The sequence below is a fragment of the Ranitomeya imitator genome, chromosome 5 (assembly GCF_032444005.1).
Source record: "Ranitomeya imitator isolate aRanImi1 chromosome 5, aRanImi1.pri, whole genome shotgun sequence".
Classification (NCBI taxonomy): Eukaryota; Metazoa; Chordata; class Amphibia; order Anura; family Dendrobatidae; genus Ranitomeya; species Ranitomeya imitator.
Window position 1 is genome coordinate 638,596,863 of NC_091286.1, and position 26,602 is coordinate 638,623,464.

Genomic DNA, 26,602 nt, shown 5'->3' on the forward strand with positions numbered 1-26,602 from the left:
AACATCTGTTGTAGTGACATCTTAAAATTGCTGACCTGTTTGCAAAATAAGAGTGCTCCAAAAGGAGAAGCTTGTTGATGGTTACAGGAAACGATTGATTTGCAGTTATTTATTCCAAGCAGTGTGCACCCAAATATTAAGTTGAGAGTGCCAACAATTTTGTCAGGCCCATTTTTGGGGTTGTGTGTGATTATGTCCAATTTGCCTCCTTTTTTAGTGTTGTTCCATTACACACAAGGAAATAAAAATGTGTATAACTGCAATAATTCTCTGGGAGAAATACTTTATTGCCTGGAACAATTTCAAGGATGCCAACACTTTTGGCAATAACTGTACATCATATAGCTGTCGGCTGAACAGTAGATCGTCTGTCGCCCGACTCTCTGCTGGAGGACTCCCCGACTCTCTACAGGAGTGCTTGCTCTGCCAAGAGCTTATCTGCTCTCTGTGACACAGCAGATGACAAATCTCTGGTGGTGACTTGTATGTATAGAACAAAAGGATCAGCAGTAAGAAATCAGACATGTCCAATTCCTGACTTACCCCCACAATCATCTGTCAAGGGGAAACTTTTGGCTGAACCAGTCCATACAGTAAAGGCCCCAAGATAGAGAGAGTGCCATCACCAATATCTGTCCGTGCCCCTGTGAGGCTCATGACTAGGTATGTTCATGTCCCTGCACCTGGATGTCTTGCGGCTGTTACACAGCTGCAAGACATATCAGTATATATTTGGACTTCGTTCGGGAGGAAATCAGTAACCTCGGATGAAACCCCTGCAAAAACAGCGGGAACATACAATCTCCTTGATGAGGTTGTATGGGATGGAATTGGAAACCAGGACCCCAGAAAAAATACTAACCACAGAGCTGCCCTACATATACTGACATGTTCAATCACAGTATGATCGATGTCTCACTTGCCACTTGTCCTGGGAGCCGATCAGGACCTAAGCATTTAGCACTTACAGATTTAAAGGGGTTAATTTTAAGATTCATTTCAATCAATACATCTTGGAATAATAATAATTTCCACAATTGAATGTTGTTTTTTTTTTTAAATGTTCCTGTGCTGAGATAATCTTATACATGTGCCCCTGCTGTGCACTGTGTAATGGCTGTGTCTGACCATACAGGAACATGATCTGATCATACCACAGCTCCTGGGTGGTGGGGAGGGGATGAAAAAGAGTATACAGAAAGGATCGCAGCTAAATCTTTCTTTGAAGTAAAACATTGTTTAAAAACAGGCAGGGAAATGCTTTACCACACAAAAAAAAAATCAGCTGTGATCTTGGTGTGTCAGAAATACAGAGGCCATGAAAACCTACAGTAACACATGAAAAAATGTAAAATAAAAAATAAAAAAAAAATTGTAACTTCTCATTACATACAGGCTTTATTTGCCAAAATCGGAACACCCCCCGAACCTGAAATTCACTTTATAAATTAACTTCAATCATCTTGCACTTTCTGTATTGCTTCTTTTAATATGTCCATTATTGCAATTGGGCCGGAGTAGTTATTGGTTTGTAGTTCTCCCAACATTTTCTGATATTCCGGTGGTAAATCGTTCTGCTTTGCTAAGAGAACGAGTTATTAAAGGGAACCTGTCACCCCGAAATTCGCGGGTGAGGTAAGCCCGCCGGCATCAGGGGCTTATCTACAGCATTCTGTAATGCTGTAGATAAGCCCCCGATGTTACCTGAAAGAGGAGAAACAGACGTTATATTATACTCACCCAGGGGTGGTCCCGCTGCTGGTCAGGTCAAACGGGCGTCTCCGGTCCGCTGCGGCGCCTCCCATCTTCATTACAAGACGTCCTCTTCTGATCTTCAGCCACGGCTCCGGCGCAGGCGTACTTTGTCTGCCCTGTTGAGGGCAGACAAAGTACTGCAGTGCGCAGGCTCCGGGCCTCTGACCTTTCCGGCGCCTGCGCACTGCAGTACTATCCTCTGCCCTCAACAGGGCAGAGCAAAGTACGCCTGCGCCGGAGCCGTGGCTGAAGATCAGAAGAGGACGTCTTGTAATGAAGATGGGAGGCGCCGCAGCGGACCGGAGACGCCTGTTGTGAATTCTGTTGTCGAACTCCCTCCTGTGGTCGTGAATGGTACTTCGGCGAGTTCTGTCCATGGACTCCCTCTGGTGGCTGTGAGTGGAGCTGCTGCTTCTGAGGTTCCTTACACAGGTGACGTGGTTTATCCTTTGGTTGGCTGCTCTATTTAACTCCACTCAGATCGTTACTCCATGCCAGCTGTCAATGTTCCTGCATTGGTTCAGTTCGCTCTTGGATCTTTCTGGTGACCTGTCTTCTTCAGCAGAAGCTAAGTTCCTGCTAGTTATTATTTGTTCATCGTTTCCTTGTCCAGCTGGTTATCATGATTTTGTCTTGCTAGCTGGAAGCTCTGGGATGCAGAGCGGCATCTCCGCACCGTTAGTCGGTGCGGAGGTCTTTTTGCACACTCTGCGTGGTCTTTTGTAGTTTTTTATGCTGACGGCAAAGATACCTTTCCTATCCTCTGTCTGTTTAGTAAGTCTGGCCTCCCTTTGCTGAAACCTGTTTCATTTCTGCGTTTGTGACTTTCATCTTTACTCACAGTCAATATATGTGGGGGGCTGCCTTTTCCTTTGGGGAATTTATCTGAGGCAAGGTAGGCTTTATTTTCTATCTCTAGGGCTAGCTAGCTCTTAGGCTGTGAAGAGGCGTCTAGGGAGTGTCAGGAACGCTCCACGGCTATTTTTATTTGTTGTGATAGGATTAGGGCCTGCGGTCAGGAGAGCTCCCACATCCCAGAGCTTGTCCTGTGTGAGTTTAACTATCAGGTCGTGCCGGGTGCTCCTAACCACCAGGTCCATAACAGACGCCCATCCGACCTGACCAGCAGGGGGACCGCCCCTGGGTGAGTATAATATAACGTCTTTTTCTCCTCTTTCAGGTAACATCGGGGGCTTATCTACAGCATTACAGAATGCTGTAGATAAGCCCCTGATGCCGGTGGGCTTACCTCACCCGCGATTTTCGGGGTGACAGGTTCCCTTTAATAATGACTGAGAAAAATCCAAGGTTAAGTGATGATATCCGAAGTTCTCTTGGTGGAGACGATATCGGTCACATCAATGAAATTAATATTATACCGTGACTGAAGAAATGTCATCGGAAGAGAGGAACAATAGTATGTGCATACAGATGAAGCCGTCGCAGCGCGGATATTAATTGTGCCAGTGACAAGCCGACATTGTGCACTTTACTACAGAACATTTCATTTCCCGGGTTCATGATCATGGACTGTAAGCTGGAAACCTCTACACAAGTCAGACAGCACAGAGTAAATGTACAAAAAAACCCACCCCCAAACCGTAAGCAATCCAATGCAAAAATAAAATAATCACACGTGCAGTGAAAAACACCCCCTACGAGGAGAGCAGGGACATCAGCGGAGACCTGGGGCTCGGTATGTCCCAACGTCACAGTAATGAAGTAACTGCATGATATGACCGGATGGACCTACCTGCGAAACTGCTGATAAGTCTTGTATCGCTGGGTCATGATATCGTCTAACAATCTCACAAACACTTTCAGATTCTTTAGTTTACTTTCCATATCCTGATAGTTCTCTTTTGCATCATGGTAATCTCTGGGGGAAAAAAAAAAAAGAAGAAAACAGCAATTGATTAGCAGTCAAATCTGACGCCAACCTCTTCCCATCTATCTCTCCAAATCAACAGGCTAATGGCACTGTACATGTGCCAGAAATCTATTAAAGGGAACGTTTCCCGCGCCGCCTTTTGAGCTCCTGACACCGGCCGCGCCAACTTCTGGGCAACGGTCATCTGCTGCGCCGCCTTCTGAACAACGGTCATCTGCTGCGCCGCCTTCTGAACAACGGTCATCTGCTGCGCCGCCTTCTGAACAACGGTCATCTGCTGCGCCGCCTTCTGAACAACGGTCATCTGCTGCGCCGCCTTCTGAGCAACGGTCATCTTCTGCGCCGCCTTCTGAGCAACGGTCATCTGCTGCACCGCCTTCTGAGCAACGGTCATCTGCTGCACCGCCTTCTGAGCAACGGTCATCTGCTGCGCCGCCTTCTGAGCAACGGTCATCTGCTGCGCCGCCTTCTGAGCAACGGTCATCTGCTGCGCCGCCTTCTGAGCAACGGTCATCTGCTGCGCCGCCTTCTGAGCAACGGTCATCTGCTGCGCCGCCTTCTGAACAACGGTCATCTGCTGCGCCGCATTCTGAACAACGGTCGTCTGTCACGCCGCATTCTGAACAACGGTCGTCTGTCACGCCGCATTCTGAACACCTATTTCAATGAATTTAGAAATCCAATGGACGACAGGAAGAATGCACGAGTAGGAGACCCCAGTTATGGAGAGATTTAGCTCTCAACCTCTTTAATGCAGAAGCCGTCACTTGTGCATCTGTATGTTGCTAGTGAGCCCTTCAGAGGCCATAACATCTGAACAGTCGCTGTATTTTTGTGTATAAAAAAAAAAAATAAAAAAAAAAAAATCAATGATAGACTGTTGATATATCATGTTATCAATCATCTGTATAGGGAGGCAGCAGAGAACACACATATCTTATATATCCTGCTAATATGTATGGCACGGCCCATAGTAAAAAAAAAAAAAAAAAAAGCTCTCCTCTCTAAAAAGAACACACCCTCCAAACACGCACGCATCAATTTTAGAATCTCCTGTGTGACTTAAGTACGTTTCGCATAGGAGTGTATTAGACCCTGACACCTATCAGTTGGGTATAAAATAATAACTTAAAATAATAACCCCTAATTTTCACCATTTCTAGCTCAGCCCTCGCTGCTTTGGAGTCTCTACTTAAACATTTTGTGCCTGAAGCTCCGAGAGAAAAAAAGATAAATGTGGGCTTTGGTTCTGAAATCAAAATTTGGGTTGCAAATACCAACATCCATGTGTAACAGCGATATTATGATGAATGCGTCCAGTGCCTTGTGCACACAGCCTTCTATATTTGATATGGAAAACCAGACAGACATGAGCAATTCGATTCCCACTTCTCCGGTGTCCCCCGGTCCTCCATGGCAGCCGTTCTTCACTTCCGAATCCTTGGCGCCTCAGGCGCTTACTAGACTCCACAACAATGCGCGAGACCCAGCAACATTGCTGGGCTTAAGTAAGCGCAACCGGTGCCCATGATTCTGGTCACAGAAGTGAAGACCAGCCGCAGGAAAGGACCGGACACCGTGTGAACCCAATGTCTCATCTCTACCAGATATGACCAATGTCATGAACCTACTTTATTATTTCGTCTCTGTTCCCGTGAAGATCATTTTCAGATTTGATTTTTTCTCGCAGGTGGTTAATTTCAGCGTCCAAACTCCTAGCTGTGCGGGAAACTTCAATCCTCTCAGGAAAAATCTGCTGTGCTTTAGAAATCTTGTCCTGTTCAGATTTAAACAAGAAATAAAGCTTAATTTAAAAACAAAACAAAAAAAACATTCATACAGAACAAAATAAAGGAATGCTAGCCTCAATCAACCACTTTTGAAGCCTCTGGTTTGGAGATGCTCCAGCTAATATAAAACCACTGACAATATCTGCAGGTGGTTTGTAGGTCCTCCACGTGTCTGTGTGGGTTTCGTCCGGACAGCCCAACTTCCTGGCATACTGATAGGGAATTATATTGTAAACCCCAATGGGGACAGTAATGATGATGATGTCTGTAGAGCGCTGTGAAATATGATGATGCTACATAAGTGAGTAAATGTAATTATCCAATTGGTTTGCTTTTAGCGCATTGGGAAACCAATGGAGAACAGACAGCCCTCATGCCATATGTCTCGAAGGGAATCCGTCAGCAGGATTTTGCTGTGGAATCTGAGTGCAACATGATGCAGGGGCAGACAGTGATTCCAGGGATGTGTCACATATTGGGCTATTTGCTGCAGTTTTGATAGAATCCTCGTTTTCTCTGCGTAGATGTAGCAGTAGTCAGAATACGGAGCTCTGTATAACTCCGCCCACACCACTGATTGGCACCTTCTTGTACACACCTTCAGCAAGCTCCCAATCAGTGGTGGAGGCGGGGTTACACATTAGCCTGACTGGCCTGCACCTGAGAACTAGTCCTCTAGTGATAATCACCTGCTGATATAACACTGATTGCATTGAAACTTTAACAGCCTAATAAGAAAAATATCCTTGGAATCAGGCTCTCTTGCCCTATATTATGCTGCTCTCATATTAAATAGCAAAAACCTGCTGACAGATTCTCTTTAATCAGTCTTATTCAGAACACATTGAGTGATAGTGCTGCCCTTATGCTAAGCACTGCTTGTCCGGTGATATTTTTGGGCTACCTCTTTACCTCCAGGTCTTTTTCTTTAGCATTCAGTTCACTTTTTTCCTTCTTAATCCTATTTAGATGCTCCTTTTTCTTGTCCTCATAATGCTTCTTATGGCGCTTACAGTTCTCTACTTCCTGGTCCACTTTGTGAAGATCTTCCTGAAAAATGAAAAAGAAAGGAATAGCTTTTAATTTTTTTTAACTTGTGGGCTCACCTCCTACGAGGCTCCCATGGCCAGCCATCTAGTGTGTATGTGGATTTCTCCACTACCCCCAAACAGATGATGATGGGGAGAGAAGGATTTGGCATGTTGAATTACAATGCTGAATCCTTTTCTATTCCCTGGAGATGCGCTGCTGCTAGGTTGATGGTGAAAGGCTACTTTGTATATGTCTTTGTAAGTATGCAGTGTACGGGCAGTAGGATAGCCTACTATTATAAATGATCGGAAAGCAGGCTTTTGTCCAAATTATTTTTGCAACATAACTTCATTGTGGGTTCAGAGCTAATGGATTCCTTCAACAGCCACAGTTCTAATTGCAAGAGAATTGCATGGGCTATAAGTCTCCTTACGCTGGCTTGGCAGTCTCTACAAGGAGAAAGGTTTGCCCTTACACTAAAAGTCAGCCAAATTAGATCTCCTATTTTGTAGTGATGAGGGGCAAACACACTGAAACACATATCTGCATCAAGTCCTCTTTCTCTCTGAAGACGTTATTTACATGGTAGATGTCTGACGCACCTTCACTGGTTCAGCGACCTCAGACACCGAGCTGATCTTGGCTTTAATGTCTTCATACTTGCGCTCAGACTCAGAGTAATGAGATTTATACTCCTCCATATCCAGCTTAGCCTTCGCCATTTTCTCTTTCACATGTTCAATTCTCTTTTTGTTTTCCTGCACTTCACTCTCCTGTAATTGCGCAAAAAAAAAAAAGGATAGAAAAATCAAATTCTGTACAGTATATTCCCCATAAAAAGCACTTCTGGAGCATCTTAAGTCACTGCATTGGGCCATTCATCTATTATTCCTCCTGAAAATGAACCTATAACTGAACTTTACCAATGGGTAAATGGGGTTTGTCCTTAGACGTTCGCACACTTAAATTATCACTGACAGTCAACATGTGCAGGGACAAACCCCGCTGATTGAGGAGAATGGTAAAGTGCCGTTCCCAATATTGTGAAGTGTTCTGAATGCGCAGATACTCAATATGTGGTCGAAAACTACTTTTGAGGCACAGTGCAAAGCTCAGAAGGGAAGAAATGCCATGTTACAGTGCAGATTTTGCTGCACTTGTTTAAGGATTCCATGTTACATTGGCCAAGCCCTGAGGTGCCAGAACAGCAGAATCCCCCATAAGTGACCCCATTTTACAAACTAAACCTCTCAATGAATTCATCTAGGGGTGCAGTGATTATATGGATACCACAGGTGTGCCACAGATTTTTATACCATTGGGCAGTGAAGAAAAGGAGATTTTTGTGTACTCACCATAAAATCTCTTTCTCTTAGGCTATGTGCACACATTCGGGATTTCTCGCAGAAAATTCCTGAGAAAAAAAACGGACATTTTCTGCAAGAAATCCTCATGCATTTTTTACACGATTTTGACGCGTTTTTGCCGCGTTTTTTTTTCCGGACACTTAATGCATTTTATAGTGGGAAATCCGCAAAAAAAAAAGCAAAATTAATGAACATGCTGCGGTTTTTACCGCGATGCGGTTTTCGTGGAAAAAAACACATCATGTGCACAAAACATGCGGAATTCATTCTAAATGATGGGATGCTTATTGTATGCGTTTTTTTTGCGGTTTTATAGCGTTTTTATCGGGGAAAAAACGCAAAAAAAACGCAACGTGTGCACACAGCCTTAGCCTCTAATTGGGGGATACAGGACCATGGGTGTTATGCTGCTGTCCACTAGGAGGCGACACTATGCATAATCTGAAAAAGATTAACCGTGGCTGCTCCTCTGCAGTATACACCCCTGGACGGCGTCTGCCTTCTCCAGTTTTGTGCAAAAGCAGTAGGAGAAACGTGACATTAATAACATAACCATGCCTATAAGAAGGCAACTATGTACGAGCTCAAGCAAACAATATGAGAACTCGACAGTAACAACGGCCCGGAAGGGCAACAGGGTGGGAGCTGTGTCCCCCAATTAGAGGCTAAGAGAAAGAGATTTTACGGTGAGTACACAAAAATCTCCTTTAATCTGCCGCCTCATTGGGGGACACAGGACCATGGGACGTCCCAAAGCAGTCCCTGGGTGGAAAGCAATGGATGAAAATTGTGCAGACAGGCCGCTACACTTGGGGCACCGCCGCCTGCAGAAGACATCTACCCAGGCTCGCATCCGCTGAGGACTGGGTATGAACCCTGTAGTGTTTAGTAAACGTGTGTAGGCTAGTCCAAGTGGCCGCCTTACACACTTGTTGTGCCGAAGCCTGGTGCCGAATGGCCCAGGAGGCCCCTACCGCCCGTGTAGAGTGTGCCGTAATACCGGCTGGAAGACAATTCTTAAGGCGGTAGGCGTCTTGTATGGTGGATTTGATCCACCTGGCAAGGGTAGCTTTGGAAGCTGGCAGACCCTTGCGGCCGCCTTCCGGAAGAAGGAAGAGAGAATCAGATCTCCGGAAGGATGCAGTCCTAGACATATATATACGCAATGCCCTGACAAGGTCAAGCGTATGCAGAGCCTTCTCCACTCTATGAACCGAGACCGGACAAAAAAATGGCAGTGAAATCTTCTCATTGAGGTGGAAGTGGGACACAACCTTCGGAAGGAAGGATGGGACCGTACGGAGAACTACCTTGTCCTGGTGAAAAACCAGGAAGGGCCATCGGCACGAGAGTGCTGTCAGTTCAGACACCCTGCGTAGCGAGGTGATTGTCACCAGGAAAACTACCTTCTGGGATAGAAGGTGGAGCGGGACCTCCTTAAGGGGTGGTTCCTGCAATGCTGTCAGGACCAAGTTGAGGTCCCACGTTTCTAGTGGTCGTCTGTAGGGGGGAACCAATCGGGAAACCCCCTGAAGAAAAGTCCTTACTTGCGGCTTGGTAGCAATGCGCCTTTGAAAAAGCACTGAGAGGGCTGACACCAGCCTGGCCTCCAGACCCGACTGGAGAAAACCAAGTACTTTGGGTAAGGAATAAGGGAGTGGAGTCTGGCCACAAGATTCGCACCAGGTAAATAAAGCTTTCCAAGTACGGTAATAGATCTTGGCAGAGGCTGGCTTCTGTGCCCTGATCATGGTTCCAATGGCATCCGGCGAGAGCCCTGCCTCGGTTAGAACCCAGGTCTCAAGGGCCACGCCGTCAAATTGAGAGCCCCTGAGTTCTGGTGGTAGAATGGGCCTTGTGATAGAAGATCGGGGCGATCGGGGAGACGCCAGGGGGTGTCTACTGTAAGTTGTACGATGTCGGCGTACCATGTACGTCTGGGCCAGTCCGGTGCGATTAGGATGGTTGGAACTCCCTCTTACTTGATCGTCCTCACCACCCTGGATATTAGGGGGAGAGGTGGAAAAATGTACAGAAGCTGGAACTGGGTCCAGTCCTGAACCAGAGCGTCTGCTCCAAGCGACCGCAGATCGTGAGTTCTGGCCATTAAGTTGGAGACCTTGGCATTGAAGTGGGATGCCATTAGGTCCACATCCGGGGTCCCCCAGCGATGGCAAATCTGGCAAAAAATTTCGGGATGGAGAGACCACTCTCCCGAGTCTATTCCTTGTCGGCTGAGGAAGTCTGCTTCCCAGTTGTCCACACCTGTAATGTGGACCGCCGAGAGAACCGACCCCGTGCCTTCTGCCCAGTGGAGGATATGTGACACTTCTCGCATTGCCTGGGTACTGCGGGTCCCCCATTGGTGATTCACATATGCCACAGCCGTGGCATTGTCCGACTGTATTCTGATGTGAGAGGCTGCCAGTAAGTGATGAAAGGCCCTCAATGCCAGGAGGGTGGCACGAATTTCCAGGATGTTGATGGGCATGGTCGCTTCCACTGGGGACCACTTTCCCTGTGGTGTAGGTGCACTGCACCCCAACCCGTCAGGCTCGCATCGGTGGTCAGAACCTTCCATTGACCTGTGAGAAAGGATTTCCCCTTTGCTAGCGAGGTTGGCTTGAGCCACCAGTGCAGGGACCTCTTGGTTGACGACGTTAGACGGAACTCCCTGTCGAGAGAAAGTGTTTTTGTCCCAGGACTTGAGGATGGCTAGTTGGAGAGGCCTGAGGCGAAACTGGGCAAATGGGACGGCTTCTATTGCTGCCCCCATCCTGCCGAGGACTCTCATAGCAAACCGGAGAGATCGAGGGGGTTTGCAGAGGAGGGTGCGAACTCCTAGGTGAAGGAGCACTAGACCCCTGGAGGTGTTGAATAGCATTGCCAGGTAGGTCAGAGACTGACTCGGGGTTGGTGATGACTTTTGTAAGTTGCCTAACCAGCCCATGCGACTCAGAGTGTCGATTGTAATTGAGACGCTGAGCTCGCAGTCTTTGAAGGTGGGAGCCTAGATGAGTAGATTGTCCAAGTATGGAACGACTACTATGCCTCTGGAGTGCTGCCATGGTGGCTGCCATGACTTTGGTAAACACTCTGGGAGCCGTGGCGAGTCCGAACGGGAGAGCCACGAACTGGTAGTGGTCCTAGACGATTGCGAACCTAAGAAACCTCTGATGGGCAGGTGCAATCTGTATATGCAGGTATGCGTTTTGTATGTTAGTGGAGGCGAGATATTCTCCCTTGACCATGGACGCAATGATGGACCGAAGAGACTCCATGCGGAAGTGACGGACCTGTACATATTTGTTAAGTTATTTTAGGTCCAATATGGGCCGCACACTGCCTCCTTTCTTGGGGACTACGAATAGATTGGAGTAGAACCCTCGGAAGCGCTCGGCCGTGGGGACCGGTACTATGACTCCTGCTTGAAGAAGCGAGGAGACCGCTTGTCGGAAGGCACGAGCTTTGGCCGGTGGTTTTGAGGGGACAGAAAGGAAGAATCGGTCCGGTGGGTTGGAGGTGAACTCTATCTTGTATCCGGAAGACACTAGTTCCCTGACCCACCTGTCTTCTGTAATAGGCAGCCAGACTTGATGAAAGAGCAAAAGTCGGCCGCCTACGGGTGTGGTGTCTTCCAGAGTCCGCGAGTAATGATGAGGAGAAAGTCTGAGATTTTCCTCCTCTGGGCTTAGACTGGGCTGCGCCGATCGCGCTCTTTTTCTTCACCTGCGCAGTGGATTCAGCAGTTGGGCATGCGCAAACCACTACGCCACCAACGGAAAGATATGCAAGATCTGGGGGAAGAAACAGCGATGTCACCACGCCCATATGACCAGACCAGCCTGATTGACAGGCGAAAACGGCGACTTTGGTAAGGTATTTCGGCAGCATAGGTGGGGAATCTGGGTACACAAAATACACTATTGTAACGCACAGCTCAGGCTCTATTTAACAGTATTTTTATCTAATACTGAAAAAACAGGGTGACAGGTTCCCTTTAAGAGTTTTTTGCTCCTACAGACCAGTTAGACGCTCCTAATCAACTTGTTACCTGCATTATAGACAGCTTTATAAAAGACTCCTGTCCACAGACTCAATTAATCTGTCAGACTAGCCTCTACAACATGGGCAAGACCAAAGAGCTTTATAAGGATGTCAGAGACAAGATCACAGACCTGCACAAAGCTGGAATGGGCTACAAAAACCATAAGTAAGACACTGGGTGAGAAGGAGACAACTGTTGGTGCAACAGTAAGAAAATGGAAGAAATACAAAATGACTGGCAATCGACATTGATCTGAGGCACCATGCAAAATCTCACCTCGTGGGGTATCCTTGATCATGAGGAAGGTGAGAGATCAGCCTAAAACTACATGGGGGGGGGGGGGGGGGAACTTGCTAATGATCTCAAGGCAGCTGGGACCACAGTCACCAAAAAAAACATTGGTAACACATTATGCCATAAAGGTTTAAAATCCTGCAGTGCCCGCAAGGTCCTCCTGCTCAGGAAGGAACATGTGTAGGCCCATCTGAAGTTTGCCAATGAACACCTGGATGACTCTGTGAGTGACTGGGAGAAGGTGCTGTGGTCAGATGAGACAAAAATTGTGGTGTTTGCATTAACTCAACTTGCCGTGTTTGTAAGGGTATGTTCACACGTTCAGGATTTCCATCCTTTTTTTTTCAGGACAGTTTTTTTAAAAAACTGCAGCTCTTGGCAGAAAACGCAGGTCCTTTTTTTGGTCCTTTTTTTGTCCTTTTTTGATGCGTTTTTTTTATCTTTTTTTTATGCAGTTTTCTATGCAGAGACTGTGTGTTTCCTAGGAAGCTTTTTAGGGCTAAAATGGCTGAAAATACCCTAACCCTACCCCTAACCCTACCCCTAACCCTACCCCTACCCCTACCCCTAACCCTATTCTAACCTTAGTGGGAAAAAAAAAAAAAAATTCTTAATTTTTTTATTGTCCCTACCAATGGGGGTGACAAAGTGGGGGGGGGGTGTCATTTACTATTTTTTTATTTTGATCACTGAGATATAACCTATCTCAGTGATCAAAATGCACTTTGGAGCGAATCTGCCGGCCGGCAGATTCGGCGGGCGCACTGCGCATGCGCCCGCCATTTTGCAAGATGGCGGCGCCCAGGGAGAAGACGGCCGGACGGACACCGGGACGCCGGGTAAGTATAAGGGGGGGAGATTAGGGCACGGGGGGGGGGGCATCGGAGCACGGGGGGGAGGGGCATCGGAGCACGGGGGGGGGGGGCATCGGAGCATGGGGGGGCAGCCACACTCCGCCCACGCACTTCCGCCCGCTCCCCCGCACTTCCTGCTGCAGCGGTTCTGCACATCAAATCGCAGTAAAACCCGCAGATATATTTTTGATCTGCGGGTTTTACTGCGATTTTGACCTCACAATGGAGGTCTATGGGTGCAGAACCGCTGCGGTTCAGGAAAAAGAAGTGACATGCTCCTTCTTTTTTGCCGCAGCTATTCTGCGCGGCTTTTTAAACGAAATTACGGATCATGTGCACAGCAGTGACTGTTTTCCATAGGGTTACATTGTTATGTACCCTGCATGGAAAACAGCTGCGGAACCGCAGCGGCAAAACCGCTGCGGTTCCGCAGTAAAAAACGCACTGTGTGAACATGGCCTAAGAAGAGAAATGCTGCATATGACCCAAAGAACACCGTCCCCACTGTCAAGCATGGAGGTTGAAACATTATGTTTTGGGGGTGTTTCTCTGCTAAGGAAACAGGACTACTTCACGGCATCAATGGGAGAATGGATGGAGCCATGTACAGTAAAATCCTGAGTGACAACCTCTCATCAAGACAATGACTTCTTCCAGCAAGACAATGACCCAAAACATACAGCCAAGGCAGCAAAGGAGTGGCTTGAAAAGAAGCACATTAAGGTCATGGAGTGGCCTAGCCAGTCTCCAGACCTCAATCCCATAGAAAATGTATGCAGGGAGTTGAAGCTACGAGTTGCCAAGCGACAGCCTCAAAATCTTAATGATTTAGAGATGATCTGCAAAGAAGAGTGGACCAAAATTCCTCCTGACGTGTGCAAACCTCATTATCAACATTATTAACTAATAAAACGTCTGACTGCTGTGCTTGCCAACAAGGGTTTTGCTACCAAGTATTAAGTCTTGTTTGTCAGAGGGATCAAATACTTATTTTTCACAGCAAAATGCAAATAAATTTACCAGTATATAAATTTTACAATGTGATTTTCTGGATTTCATTTTTGATATTCTCTCTCTCTTAAAATTAACCTACGCATAAAATTATAGACTGTTCATGTATATATACACTGCTCAAAACAATAAACGGAACAATAAAATCCCACATCCTAGTGTGATAGAAATATTTATATCATGTAGATCTCACTTGCAAGTATACTCCTCTATAATCATATATACTCATATAAACGCAAATATATCTATATACACTATAATCAATAGCTTAAAATGACTGACATAAACTGATATAAGCCAGACAGACTGTTCGGTGATTTCCACCCGAAAAGCAGAAGAACTCCAGATGTATTAAGTGCTGATGAGATGTCTCAACTTTGTCCCAGATGCAGAGAACTCCATTTTAGTTGCTTAATCAGCAGTCATATGTGCATTAATCACAATATTCCATATATATTCAGATAACCAATAACAGAGGAGCTAGACAATATGTTAATTAACTAACCACCCCTAACCACTCCTTTCTATATGCAATTATAAAACTATGTATCAGGAAATAAAGGATCAGTATTGATGGAATGCTTTCCTGTCACAATCGTGTACAGACTCATTCTTGAGCGCTCAAAATACTCAGTCTTATTGGGAACGGCCACAGCACACACAGGATAGATTTATCCAACCCAAATTTCCATATCACTAGATATCACTGAATCAAATATTCCAGTTGTAAATCTTTATTCATTACATAGTGGAATGTGTTAAGAACAATAAAACCTAAAAATGATCTACGTAAATCACAACTAATATCCCACGGAGGTCTGGAGTTGGAATGATGCTCAAAATAAAAGTGGAAAATGAAGTTACAGGCTGATGCAAGTTCAGTGGAAATGCCTCAAGACAAGGAAATGATGCTCAGTAGTGTGTGTGGCCTCCACGTGCCTGTATGACCTCCCTACAAGGCCTAGGCATGCTCCTGATGAGGCGGCGGATGGTCTCCTGAGGGATCTCCTCCCAGACCTGGACTAAAGCATCCGCCAACTTCTGGACAGTCTGTTGCGCAACGTGACGTTGGTGGATGGTGCGAGACATGATGTCCCAGATGTGTTCAATCAGATTCAGGTCTGGGGAACAGGCGGGTTTAGTCCATAGCTTCAATGTCTTCATCTTGCATGAACTGCTGACACACTCCAGCCACGAGGTCTGGCATTGTCCTGCATTAGGAGGAACCAAGGGCCAACCGCAACAGCATATGGTCTCACAAGGGGTCTTAGGATCTAATCTTAGTACCTAATGGCAGTCAGGCTACCTCTGGCGAACACATGGAGGGCTTTGCGGCCCTCCAAAGAAATGCCACCCAACACCATTACTGACCCACTGCCATACCGCTCATGCTGAAGGATGTTGCAGGCAGATCGCTCTCCACGGCGTCTCCAGACTCTGTCACATCTGTCACATGTGCTCAGTGTGAACCTGCTTTCATCTGTGAAGAGCACAGGGCGCCAGTAGCGAATTTGCCAATCCTGGTGTTCTGTGGCAAATGCCAAGCGTCCTGCACGGTGTTGGGCTGTGAGGAAAACCCCGATTTGTGGACGACGGGCACTTAAACCATCCTCATGTAGTCTGTTTCTAACCGTTTGTGCAGACATGCACATTTGTGGCCTGTGGGAGGTCATTTTGCAGGGCTCTGGCAGTGCTCCTCCTGTTCCTCCTTGCACAAAGGCTGAGGTAGCGGTCCTACGGCCCCCTCCATGTCTCCTGGCGTACTGGCCTGTATCCTGGTAGCGCCTCCAGCCTCTGGACACTATGCTGACAGACACAGAAAACCTTCTTGCCACAGCTCGCATCAATGTGCCATCCTGGATGAGCTGCTACCTGAGCCACTTGAGTGGGTTGTAGAGTCTGTCTCATGCTACCACAAGTGTGAAAGCACCACCAACATTCAAAAGTGACCAAAACATCAGCCAGAAAGCATTGGTACTGAGATGTGGTTTGTGGTCCCCACCTGCAGAACCACTCCTTTATTGAGGGTGTCTTGATATTTGCCAATCATTTCCATCTGTTGTCTATTCCATTTGCACAACAGCATGTGAAATTGATTGTCAAACAGTGTCGCTTCATAGTGGACAGTTTGATTTACTTGGAGTTATAATCTGTTGCGTAAGTGGTCCCTTTATTTTTTTTAGATAGATATAGATATATATATATATATATATATATATATATATATATATATATATATATATATATATATATAGATATATATATCTATATATATATATCTATATATATATATATAGATATATATATATATATATATATATAGAGATATATATATATATATATATATATCTCTATATATATATATCTATATATATATATATATAGAGATATATATATATAGATATAGATATAGATATAGATATAGATATATATATATATATATATATATATATATATATATATATATATATATATATATATATACACACACACACACACTCCTTTTTAGATCCCCAGACTAACTGTTCTGCCAGAAGAGTTACTCTCTGCTAAGTTAAATCATTCATTAAAAGAAGGGCAAATAAAAAAAAAAAAAACATTTACCAATGTAGCAATGTCGATGGACGGTTGCTCCTCCACGTTCTCCAGTTCTGTTATCCGAGCATTGGCTTCTCTGATGTGGATCTGCACGGGGATTGAATATACAATATTGTTACAAATGCAATAAATGTGCAGGACATACCAATACTGAACACAATGAGTGTGCCTAGGGCTACACACTGACATGGCACAACACACGGGCAAAAATGATTCACATCGCAGCACAATGCTAGTGAATGGAGTTTTGTTGTGACTCAAGCGGTCACGGCTGCAAAAAACGTCAAAATGATAAAATATTTAAAAAAAAAAAAAAATGTACAATTCTGGTAACATGAGGATCGCAATGCAACTTAATTCACCAACGCTGCAACATAGAAGCAAGATATAGGGATTTATGTGTACTCACCGTAAAATCCTTTTCTCCGAGCCATTCATTGGGGGACACAGACCGTGGGTGTATGCTGCTGCCAATAGGAGGCTGACACTAAGTGATACAAAAAAAGTTAGCTCCTCCCCTGTAGTATACACCCTCCTGCTGGCTCTCAGCTAATCAGTTCGGTGCAAAAGCAGTAGGAGAACAATAGCAATATATGAGCGTATAGCATGTCATATTCTAAAAAACAAGCATAAGCTAATAACAGGGTGGGAGCGGTGTCCCCCAATGAATGGCTCGGAGAAAAGGATTTTACGGTGAGTACACAAAAATCCCTATTTCTCCTTCGCCTCATTGGGGGACACAGACCGTGGGACGTCCCAAAGCAGTCCCTGGGTGGGGACAACAATAGATCAGGCCCTGTGTAACCGCTACTTACAAGTGCGCCACCGCGGCCTGCAGATTCCGCCTGCCCAGACTCACATCTGTGGAAGTGTGGGAATTATAGTGCTTAAAGAATGCATGCGGACTGGACGAATCCGCAAGCTTGCAGGCGTGCCTTGCTGACGCCTGGTGCCTAGAACCCTTGATAGACAGGGAGATAGGCTGACATCTAGCACGGAAGGACTCCTGGATGGTGAAAAGAATTCACCATGTTATCATGGTCGATGAAATGGCTAAACCCTTCCTGAAAATGTCAGGAAGCCTTCCTCTACCGTCAGGAAGCCCAAATAAAACGTCCAACCTTCAGAAGGACGCCGTCCTCAAGACGTACCTACTCAGAGCACTCACTTCGTCCAGAATATGGGGGATCTTATTCCATTTTGTGGACTGGAGCCAAAAGAGATGAGGGAAGAACTATGCCCTCATAACAGTGGTAATACAGTACCACCTTGGTAACAAGGGATGGAGATGGCCTGAGGACAACCTTGCCTCGAAGGTAATAAGGGAAAAAAGTCTGAAAGAGAAGAGAAGCTAGCTCCGAAGACTCGTCAGAGTGAGAATATCGCAGAGGAGAACGGGACGACTTTCCCTGATAGTAAAGTCTGCCCGGATGAAAAAGGAGCCTACTGTAAGGCTCCTAGGAGAATAATAAGGTCCCAATGATCTAACGGTATGCGATAGGGAAGAACTACGTGTGAATACTCCCTGTGAGAAAGTCCCTACTTGCAGTTGTGCTGCGATAAGACGAGAAGATACTAGCTCCGCAAACAAAAAACGGACATGGTCAGTGCGGATCTCTGAGGATCACTGGGGCCCCTTTCTGCTTCCGAAAGGCTTTCAGAAGCAGTGGAAGGGGAGTTATGGAAACTGGTACCACGGCAGAACCAGAGCATGGAGAGTGATGGCTCTTGGATCTCGAGGCCGAACCACGAACTCGAGTGCATTGGCCTTCAGTCTGGATGTCATCCCACCTACAACTGGAGAGCTCCAGTAAGGTCAGGTCTGATGGAAGACTTCGGGGTGAAATTCTCACTGACTTGATGCGGAACCCTGACGGCTGAATTTGTTTGCCGTTCAGAGTTCTACTTCTGGGATATATACTGCCGAGATCACCGAATAATAGACTTCGGCCCATCAGAGAAAGTGAGGTACCTCGGTCATGGCGCCTGACCGTGGGTACATGCTAGATGACTGACGTAAGGCACCGCCGTGGCATTATCCAATTGAATTCGGATAGGGTGACCCGCCAGAAGGCAGTGGACCTGCTGTAAGACTACCGTTCGGATCTCCAGAACAATGATGGGGAGAAGAAGACTGGCATTGGTAGTTACTAATAACCATTGAACCGGGAGAAAGGCCCTGGATGAAGGAGCTCAGAGACTATTGTCTGAAAGTCTGTTTGACTTGCAGAAAACGAGCGGAGCGAAGGAAACCGCTTCCATTGTCGTCACCATTTTTCCTCAGAACTCTCTTAGCAAATCGAATGAAATGAGGGGGTGAGTAATCAAGTCCTCAGAACTCCCCTTGCGCGAGCTCCCTCTTGAAGGGCCATGACCTTGTCTCGAGGAAGAATTACCATCCTTCTAGAAGTGTGCAGGATCATCCTCAAAAAACAGGATTTTTGGTTGCTTACCGTAAAATCTGTTTCTTGAAGCCTCCATTGGGGGACACAGGAACCATGGGGTGTATGCTGCTGCCACTAGGAGGCTGACACTATGCAAATAAAAAAGTTAGCTCCTCCTCTGCAGTATACACCCCACCGACTGGCATCATGCTCTTCAGTTAGTGAGAAAGCAGTAGGAGATAAGTAGCAAGGTTGAAAAACCATAACCACAAACTTGAGAGCTGTAAACGTGAGAACAGTCATAGAACAGATAACAAACATTGGGAGGGAGCTGTGTCCCCCAATGGAGGCTTCAAGAAACAGATTTTACGGTAAGCAACCAAAAATCCTGTTTTCTTTATCGCCTCTCATTGGGGGACACAGGAACCATGGGACGTCCCAAAGCAGTCCCTAGGGCGGGAAAAACAGACTTCCATCAGGTCAGAAGACTCACCACTGCCACCTGCAAGATCCTTCTGCCTAGGCTGGCGTCCGCCGAAGCGTAGTAATGGATCTTGTAAAATTTGGCGAACGTGTGGATGGAAGACCAAGTTGCCGCTTTGCAAAGCTGTAGGGCGGAAGCCCTGTGGTGCACCGCCCAGGAGGCGCCAACTGCCCGGGTAGAGTGAACCTTAATCCCAGGAGGGGGCACTCTGTTCTTGACCCGGTAAGCCTCCAAAATTGCCATTCTGATCCAGCGAGCAATAGTTGCTTTAGAAGTCGGCTGGCCTCTGCGCGTGCCATCAGGAATGACGAAAAAGGAATCCGTCTTCCGGAAAGTGGACGTTCTATCCCGGTAGATCCTCACTGCCCTGACGAGGTCCAGCCTGTTCAACGATCATTCCAGGGGGATGAGCCGGAGCTGGACAAAAGGAAGGTAGAACGATGACCTCGTTGAGGTGGAAAACCACCTTAGGAAGGCAGGAAGGCAGAGGCCTGAGGACCGCCTTGTCCTGGTGAATGTCCAAGTACGGAGGTCGGCAGGACAGGGCCGCCAACTCGGAAAAACGGCAGATAAAGGTGATGGCCACAAGAAAGACCACCCTCAAAGATAGAACTGACAGGGGAATCTCCTTGAGAGGCTCAAAGGGGGAAACCCTCAGAACGTCCAGAACCAGGTTTAAATCCCATGAATCCACGGGGGCCCTGTACGGAGGGACAGCGTGGGCTACTCCTTGAAGGAAGGTCTTAATCTGTGGCCGAGAAGCTAAAGTCTTCTGAAAGAGGATGGAAAGCGCAGAGACCTGGCCCTTCAGGGAACTAAGAGCCAGGCCGAATCCAGTCCTGCCTGAAGGAAGGCCAAAATGGAAGGCAGGGAAAAGGACATAGGTGAAACGCAGTTGGACTAGCACCAACGAAAGTAAGCCTTCCAGGTACGATAGTAGATCCTGGAAGATGAAGGCTTCCGAGCCTGAATCACGGTGTGAATCACCCGGTCCGAAAGGCCGGACGCTCTGAGAACTGCGGTCTCAACAGCCACGCCGTTAAACTGAGCGACCGAGAATTCGGGTGGCAGATCAGACCCTGAGACAGCAGATCGGGCCTGTCTGGAAGGCGCCAGGGAGCGTCCGCAAGAAGATTGACGAGCTCCGCAAACCAAGCTCTCCTGGGCCAATCCGGGGCGATCAGAATGACCGGCACCTTTTCCGCTTTGCTCTTTTTCAACAGTTTGGGAAGTAATGGAAGGGGTGGGAACAGGTAGGGCAGCACGAACTGTGACCAAGGAATGGCCAGAGCATTGACGCCCACTGCAAGAGGATTGCAAGACCTGAAGATGAACTGCAGAATCTTCCTGTTCATTCAAGACGCCGAGAGATCCACGTCTGGAGTCCCCCATCGAAGAAAAATCTTGATGGAAGACCTCCGGATGCAAGGACCATTCCCCTGCCGCGAGGCCCTCGCGGCTGAGGAAGTCGGCGGCCCAATTGTCCACGCCGGGGATATACCCCGTGGATATCACCGGGGCCGTTGTCTCCGCCCAAAGGAGGATCTTGGATACCTCAGCAAGGGCCAAGTAGCTCAGAGTCCCCCACTTGAAGATTGACATATGCCACAGCCGTGGCGTTGTCAGTCTGGATCCGGATTGGCAGACCCCTGAGAATCCTTTCCCAGTGGCGGAGGGACAGTAAAGGTGGCCCGAATCTCGAGGACATTGATCGGCGGAGCCGACTCCTGCGCCGACCAACGGCCCTGAACCGTGAGGTGGCGAAAAACCGCACCCCAGCCGAGGAGGCTGGCGTCCGTCGTCACCACTTACCAGAGAACTGGAAAGAAGGACCTGCCCTGGGAGATGAGAGGTGACATCAGCCACCAGTTGAGAGACCGTTTGACCCGAGAAAAGAATCGGATCGGACGAACCAGGGAGAAGACAGACCTGTCACACAGACAGAATGGCTTGCTGAAGGGGTCGCGAATGAAATTGGGCAAAGGGAATCGCTTCCAATGTTGATACCATCCTCCCCAGAACGTTCATGGCCGGTCGGAGGGAGGGAAGCCGAGGACCCTGGAGCAAGCGTATGTCCCGAAAAAGAGAGGATCTCTTGTCTTTGGGAAGGAAGACTTTGGTCTGACAAGTGTCGAAGAGCATGCCCAGAAAGATGATGCGCTGAGAAGGAATAAGGCAGGACTTCTTCCGGTTGACCAGCCACCCGAAACGGCTAGGGTGTCGAGAACGACGGACAGACTTTCGTGAGCCTGAGAAAAGGACGGAGCCTTAATGAGGATGTTGTCGAGGTATGGAAATAGGACCAGGCCTCTGACTCTCAAGATGGCCAACAGCGCCGCCATGATCTTCGTGAATACCCTTGGAGCGGTAGTGAGACCGAACGGCAGGGCGACGGATTGAAAATGTACCAGGAGCACCGCAAAGCGCAGGAATCGGTGACGTCCGGGAAATATCGGGACATGGAGGTAGGCGTCCTGAATAACTATGGAACACAGAAATTCTTGAGCCTCCATGGGAGCAATTACTGAACGAAGGGATCCCATCCCGAAGTGCCTCAGACGAACTCTCCTGTTCAGTAATCTGAGGTCCAGAATGGGGCGAACCTTGCCGTCTTTTTTTTTTTTTTTTTCGGTACCCCAAAAAGGTTTGAGTAGAAACCTGTGAACCGTTCTTTTTCTGGGACGGGAACGATTTCCCCGGCTTTGAGAAGAGAAGCGATGGCTGCGAAGAAACCCGGAACTAGAGCGGGATCTCTGGGAGGTCGGGATTCGAAGAAACGATCCCGGGGTCGTGAAAACGAACTCTATCTTGTATCCCGAGGATGCAACTTCCCTGACCCATGCATCCTCTACTGCGGAGGTGCAGACGTCCCTGAAAAAGAGAAGACGGCCACCCAACCTGGGAGGTGGGTTGGGGTCTTGTCAGAGTCATGCTGAGGTGGATCTTCCAGTCCTGGCCTCGAGGATCTACCCGGAGAGTAGCGAGGACGCCAGGACAGAGTGGGCCAAAAGGGCACCGCTTTCTTCTCTTGACGTGCCTGAGGACTCTGGTGCTGCTGAGAAGGGAGGTTGGTGCCGTGAGGTGATGAAAAAAAAAAGGCCGAAAGGACCGAAACTGCCGTCTTGCCGCGAGGCCCTAGGAGGAGGGCGACGAGGATTAGCCTGGGGGAGAGGAGACTTGTACCCCCGGTGGCGTCCTTAATGATTTGGTCCAGCATGGAACCAAAGAGACGTGAGCCCTGAAAGGGGAGACAGGTGCGGGACTTTTTGGAACATAAGTCTGCCTGCCAGGCCTTGAGCCAAACGGTCCGGCGGATGGTAACGGCATTGCTGGATGCCTGAGCCGCACAAGACGCGACATCCAGAGAGACGGAGACCAGGTATTCACCCGCGTGGGAAATCTGGATGGCAAGCTCCGCCAGTTGCACAGGAGGCGCTCTGTCCAGGATATCTCGACGGAGTTCTTTGGCCCATTTGGAAGGGAGTTCGAAACCCAGGTGGAAGCGAAAACTGGGCATTTGAAGCAGCTGCAGCTGCCTCAAAGGCTGACTTCGCAAAGGATTCTATAACTATCGTTAGAGTCCTTCAGAGATGCTCCGCCGGACAGTGGAAGCACCGTGTTGGTGGAGAGCCTGGAAACGGGGATCCACCGAGGGAGAGACCGTCCAATTGGCAGTAAGTTCTGGAGAAAAACTTAGAAGGTGGTTTAGCCCGTCTAAACGAAACCGCCTGATCTGCGGGTTCCGTAGAGGGATCCATAATGCCACAGGTTTGGTTTATAGCTCCAATGAGATTCTGGACCATATCCCTCATGGTGGCGATTTGGTTAGAATCCAGCTCCGAGATGTCCTCCGAGGGCGCATCAGATAACGCCTCGCCTGATTCAGGGGAGAAGGATCGGGAGGACGCCGACCGCAGAGGGGGACCGTGTGGCGAGATGGAGCGAGAAGAGGACTCAGACCGACGTTCCTGTCTGGACCTTTTGCGGCTTATCAAGGACGGCTCGGGCGGAGGCTCCTGCGACCCGCTGGCCACTGTGAGGGGCTGCGGAGGTAATCGGTCCAGCACGGATACCAGAAATTTTGAGACACCCGCGTTAGATCGGCCACCGAATGAGACAGAGAGAAAACCCAGCCTGGGATGGGCGTATCACTCTCGGGCGGACCGGCCGGAGGATCCTGGGCGGTAGGAACAATCGGGTCAGAAGAGGATGAAGTGGGAGGACGAGAGCGGCCCCCTTTAGAGTTAGACATTTTAGAGAGGTCCGTGAAGAAAAAGAGGGTTAGGGGACAGAGGGCAGAGGGGAGTGTCAGTCTGCAATTGCAGAGCTACTCACGGCAGACGGATTGCGGAGTGAAGCTGTCCAGCTTGATGCATGGACCTCTGGCGAGGAGTGGTCCCTTAGGCAGGAGGGTGGAATGGCCTCCTGGCGCAATTTGGATCTGCGGCTGTCATGTATCCTGTGTGGAGGAGAGGGCTCATGGCTCGGGAGTCCCAAGATGGCGCCGGTGGGCAGGGAAAAGAGGCGGTGCCTCAGTGCAATTGTCGGGCGGGAGAAAAGCCCACCCGATGAAAGAGGGAAGGGGGCGGAGTCTGCCACCGGAAGTAGGCCCGGGCAGAAGCCGGGGCCTAAATTAGGAATAGGAGACCGGCGGAGAAGGGCCGCGGCGTAGGCACAGAGCGCCGCATGAGGAAGCGACGCGGTAGGTAAGCGACCGCAAACAGCGGCTGCATGCCCAAGCGGTGTGGCGACCTGGCAGGCCGCCACGCTGAGGGAGAAGGAATGGCCGCTACAGTGGAAAGATGCGGCGGCGGCGCTGAGAAAAGGACCGGCCGCTTACAGCGGCCGGAGCAGGGGAAAACGCAGGGGGCCGAAGCGATGCGACGGCTGGCAAAGCCGCCGCGCTGAGAGGAAAGAGACGGGCGCTTACAGCGCCGGAGCAGGGAAGTCGCAGGGGCCCGAAGCGTGTGGCAAGGCCGCGCTTACTGGGAGCATAGTGCGGTGACAGAAAAGAAGCGGCGCGGTAGTCCGAAAAGGTGGCCGCGCCAGACAAGAGAGGGCAGCCGCAGCCGGAGTAGGTGCGGCGGCTGGGAAGAAACGTGACCCGCATTATGAACCCATTAACAGGCACCCCCTTTTTTGAGGATCCAGGGAAGCCGCAGAAAAAAAAAAAAAATAAAATAAAATAAATACTCACCTTAGACATCCCACGCCGGTACTAACCTGGAAAAAAGTGAGACGTCCAGGGAGCTGATGGACGTCCTCGTCTCCGCAACCGACAGGCTCTGGTGGGCGAGTGGGTGGGGGACGGAGCCAGGACCGGACTTCTAAGCACGCTTGTGTGCTAGGCTCTTGGTCCTGGAGAGGGATCTATGAGGATACGGGGTGGCAGTACACGCCGTACTCATAGTCCGTTTTGTGGGACTACAGGTGTGACTGCTCACCCTGTATCCCTCCAGAAAACCTGAAAAGAAACGACGCACATTGAGGTAGATAAGGGTCTAATGAAAGACCCGTGTCCACCTCCTACTGACACTAAGCTAAACTGAAGAGCATGATGCCAGTCGGTGGGGTGTATACTGCAGAGGAGGAGCTAACTTTTTTATTTGCATAGTGTCAGCCTCCTAGTGGCAGCAGCATACACCCCATGGTTCCTGTGTCCCCCAATGAGAGGCGATAAAGAAAGGATATCTGCTGGGCTGGAAATGAGGAGAACTTGTCTAAGTGTAGCTGCCAGCCCAGGAGAGAAGGTATCGCAAGAGATATAGACGACTCAGCGTAGTCCTGGAAGGGCGGCTAGACGGACCAAACAGGGCAGGACGAGCACGCCTCTAGAGTGCAAGAGAAACATGACATCCGCCATGACCCGAGCGAACACAATGGGTGCGGAAGCAAGGCCGAAGGACAAGGTTGTGACTTGAAAATGCTGTTGACGAATGGAAAGGCAAAGGAATTTTTGCAGAGGGCAAGCAACCCGAATGTCGATGGATGCCGGAAACTGCACCTTTTTCTGTTGAAGTAATGGCTGAGCGGAGGGACTCCATCCAAAGAAGGAGGACCATGTCAAAGGTTGTTAGAAGATTGAGGTCCAGGGTCGATCTTACTTTTCGTTCCCCTGTTTGGAACCAAGATCCCTTAGATCTAGACTGTGCTGGACAATCCTTATACAATCCCTTGTCAGTCTCCCGCTCAAAGGATTTGATTGGCCAGTTGTTGCTGGTGTGAATCAAGTTAGTTAAGGTCTCCAGCCAGGAGACCATTGCTCTAGCAATCCATGCGGCCGCTAGGGAGGATAGAGCGCTGGACCCGAAGCCGCAAGACGGAACGAACCAGATTTGCTATCTGACAGTGCGTGGTATTTTTAATTGATGACCCATCAGGTAGGGATACTGGTAGGTATACCACAGGAGATTCTCCCCGGTTCAACTGCCCCATGGCAGAATGTGCGGCTGCATCCAGCAGGTCATAGTCTCTTGCCATCTCCTCTTTTCACGGTGCAGAGATAAAAATTAGGAACCCTCGATCCATCAACCTCTTAACAGGGAAGTGGAGAGGAATTGTCCGCCTTCTTGCATCATCCACTAAATAGTGGTGATGCAGAGGGGGGAGCTCGTACGCCAAAAAGGGTGCCTCTATATGTCCACAGAGTTCAGGTCCCCAGGTGGACAGGACAGGTTGTCTGGCGTTAGGCCTGGATGCAGAAGAGGAAACATGGAGACACTCCGTGTGCTCGTCTGTTGATGGTGTGGGGAGATCGTGCCCTTTAAAGGATCGGTCGCCCTTAAAAAACAGGCCAGGCATGGCATCCCACGTAGAGGCTTCTGTCCAGTGAATCGCTTATCCGAATTGAATGGCAAATTCTCTCGAGGGAGTTTAGTCTCTGAAGCTCTGGCAAGCTCAGGCAATATCCAATCCATATTCAGAGCCTTGTTGTCTACAAATCATTGGTGAGGGAACAGGAAACGAAAAACTTCAGTTTTCTAGATGCCTGTATGTTTCTAGACGCCTGCACATTTCTAGAATACTTGCGGCCCCTGCTAGCCGACGGCTCCCATGTAGGATAGGGGCCATGTATATTGGTCCTGCGAGCACTC

General features: G+C 48.5%; 1 protein-coding gene across 5 annotated transcripts in view; it reads right to left on the reverse strand.

Annotated features, from left to right (window-relative positions):
* SMC6 (structural maintenance of chromosomes 6) overlaps nucleotides 1-26,602 on the reverse strand; it is a 133,115-nt gene that overhangs the window by 9,497 nt on the left and 97,016 nt on the right. For all 5 annotated transcript variants that reach the window (XM_069728125.1, XM_069728124.1, XM_069728126.1 and 2 more), the window contains exons 19-23: nucleotides 16,647-16,727; nucleotides 7,071-7,241; nucleotides 6,349-6,486; nucleotides 5,278-5,423; nucleotides 3,509-3,634 (exon numbers count right to left, since the gene is read on the reverse strand). In XM_069728125.1, the coding sequence (XP_069584226.1) occupies nucleotides 3,509-3,634; nucleotides 5,278-5,423; nucleotides 6,349-6,486; nucleotides 7,071-7,241; nucleotides 16,647-16,727 (662 nt within the window). The remainder of the gene's footprint in view (nucleotides 1-3,508; nucleotides 3,635-5,277; nucleotides 5,424-6,348; nucleotides 6,487-7,070; nucleotides 7,242-16,646; nucleotides 16,728-26,602) is intronic.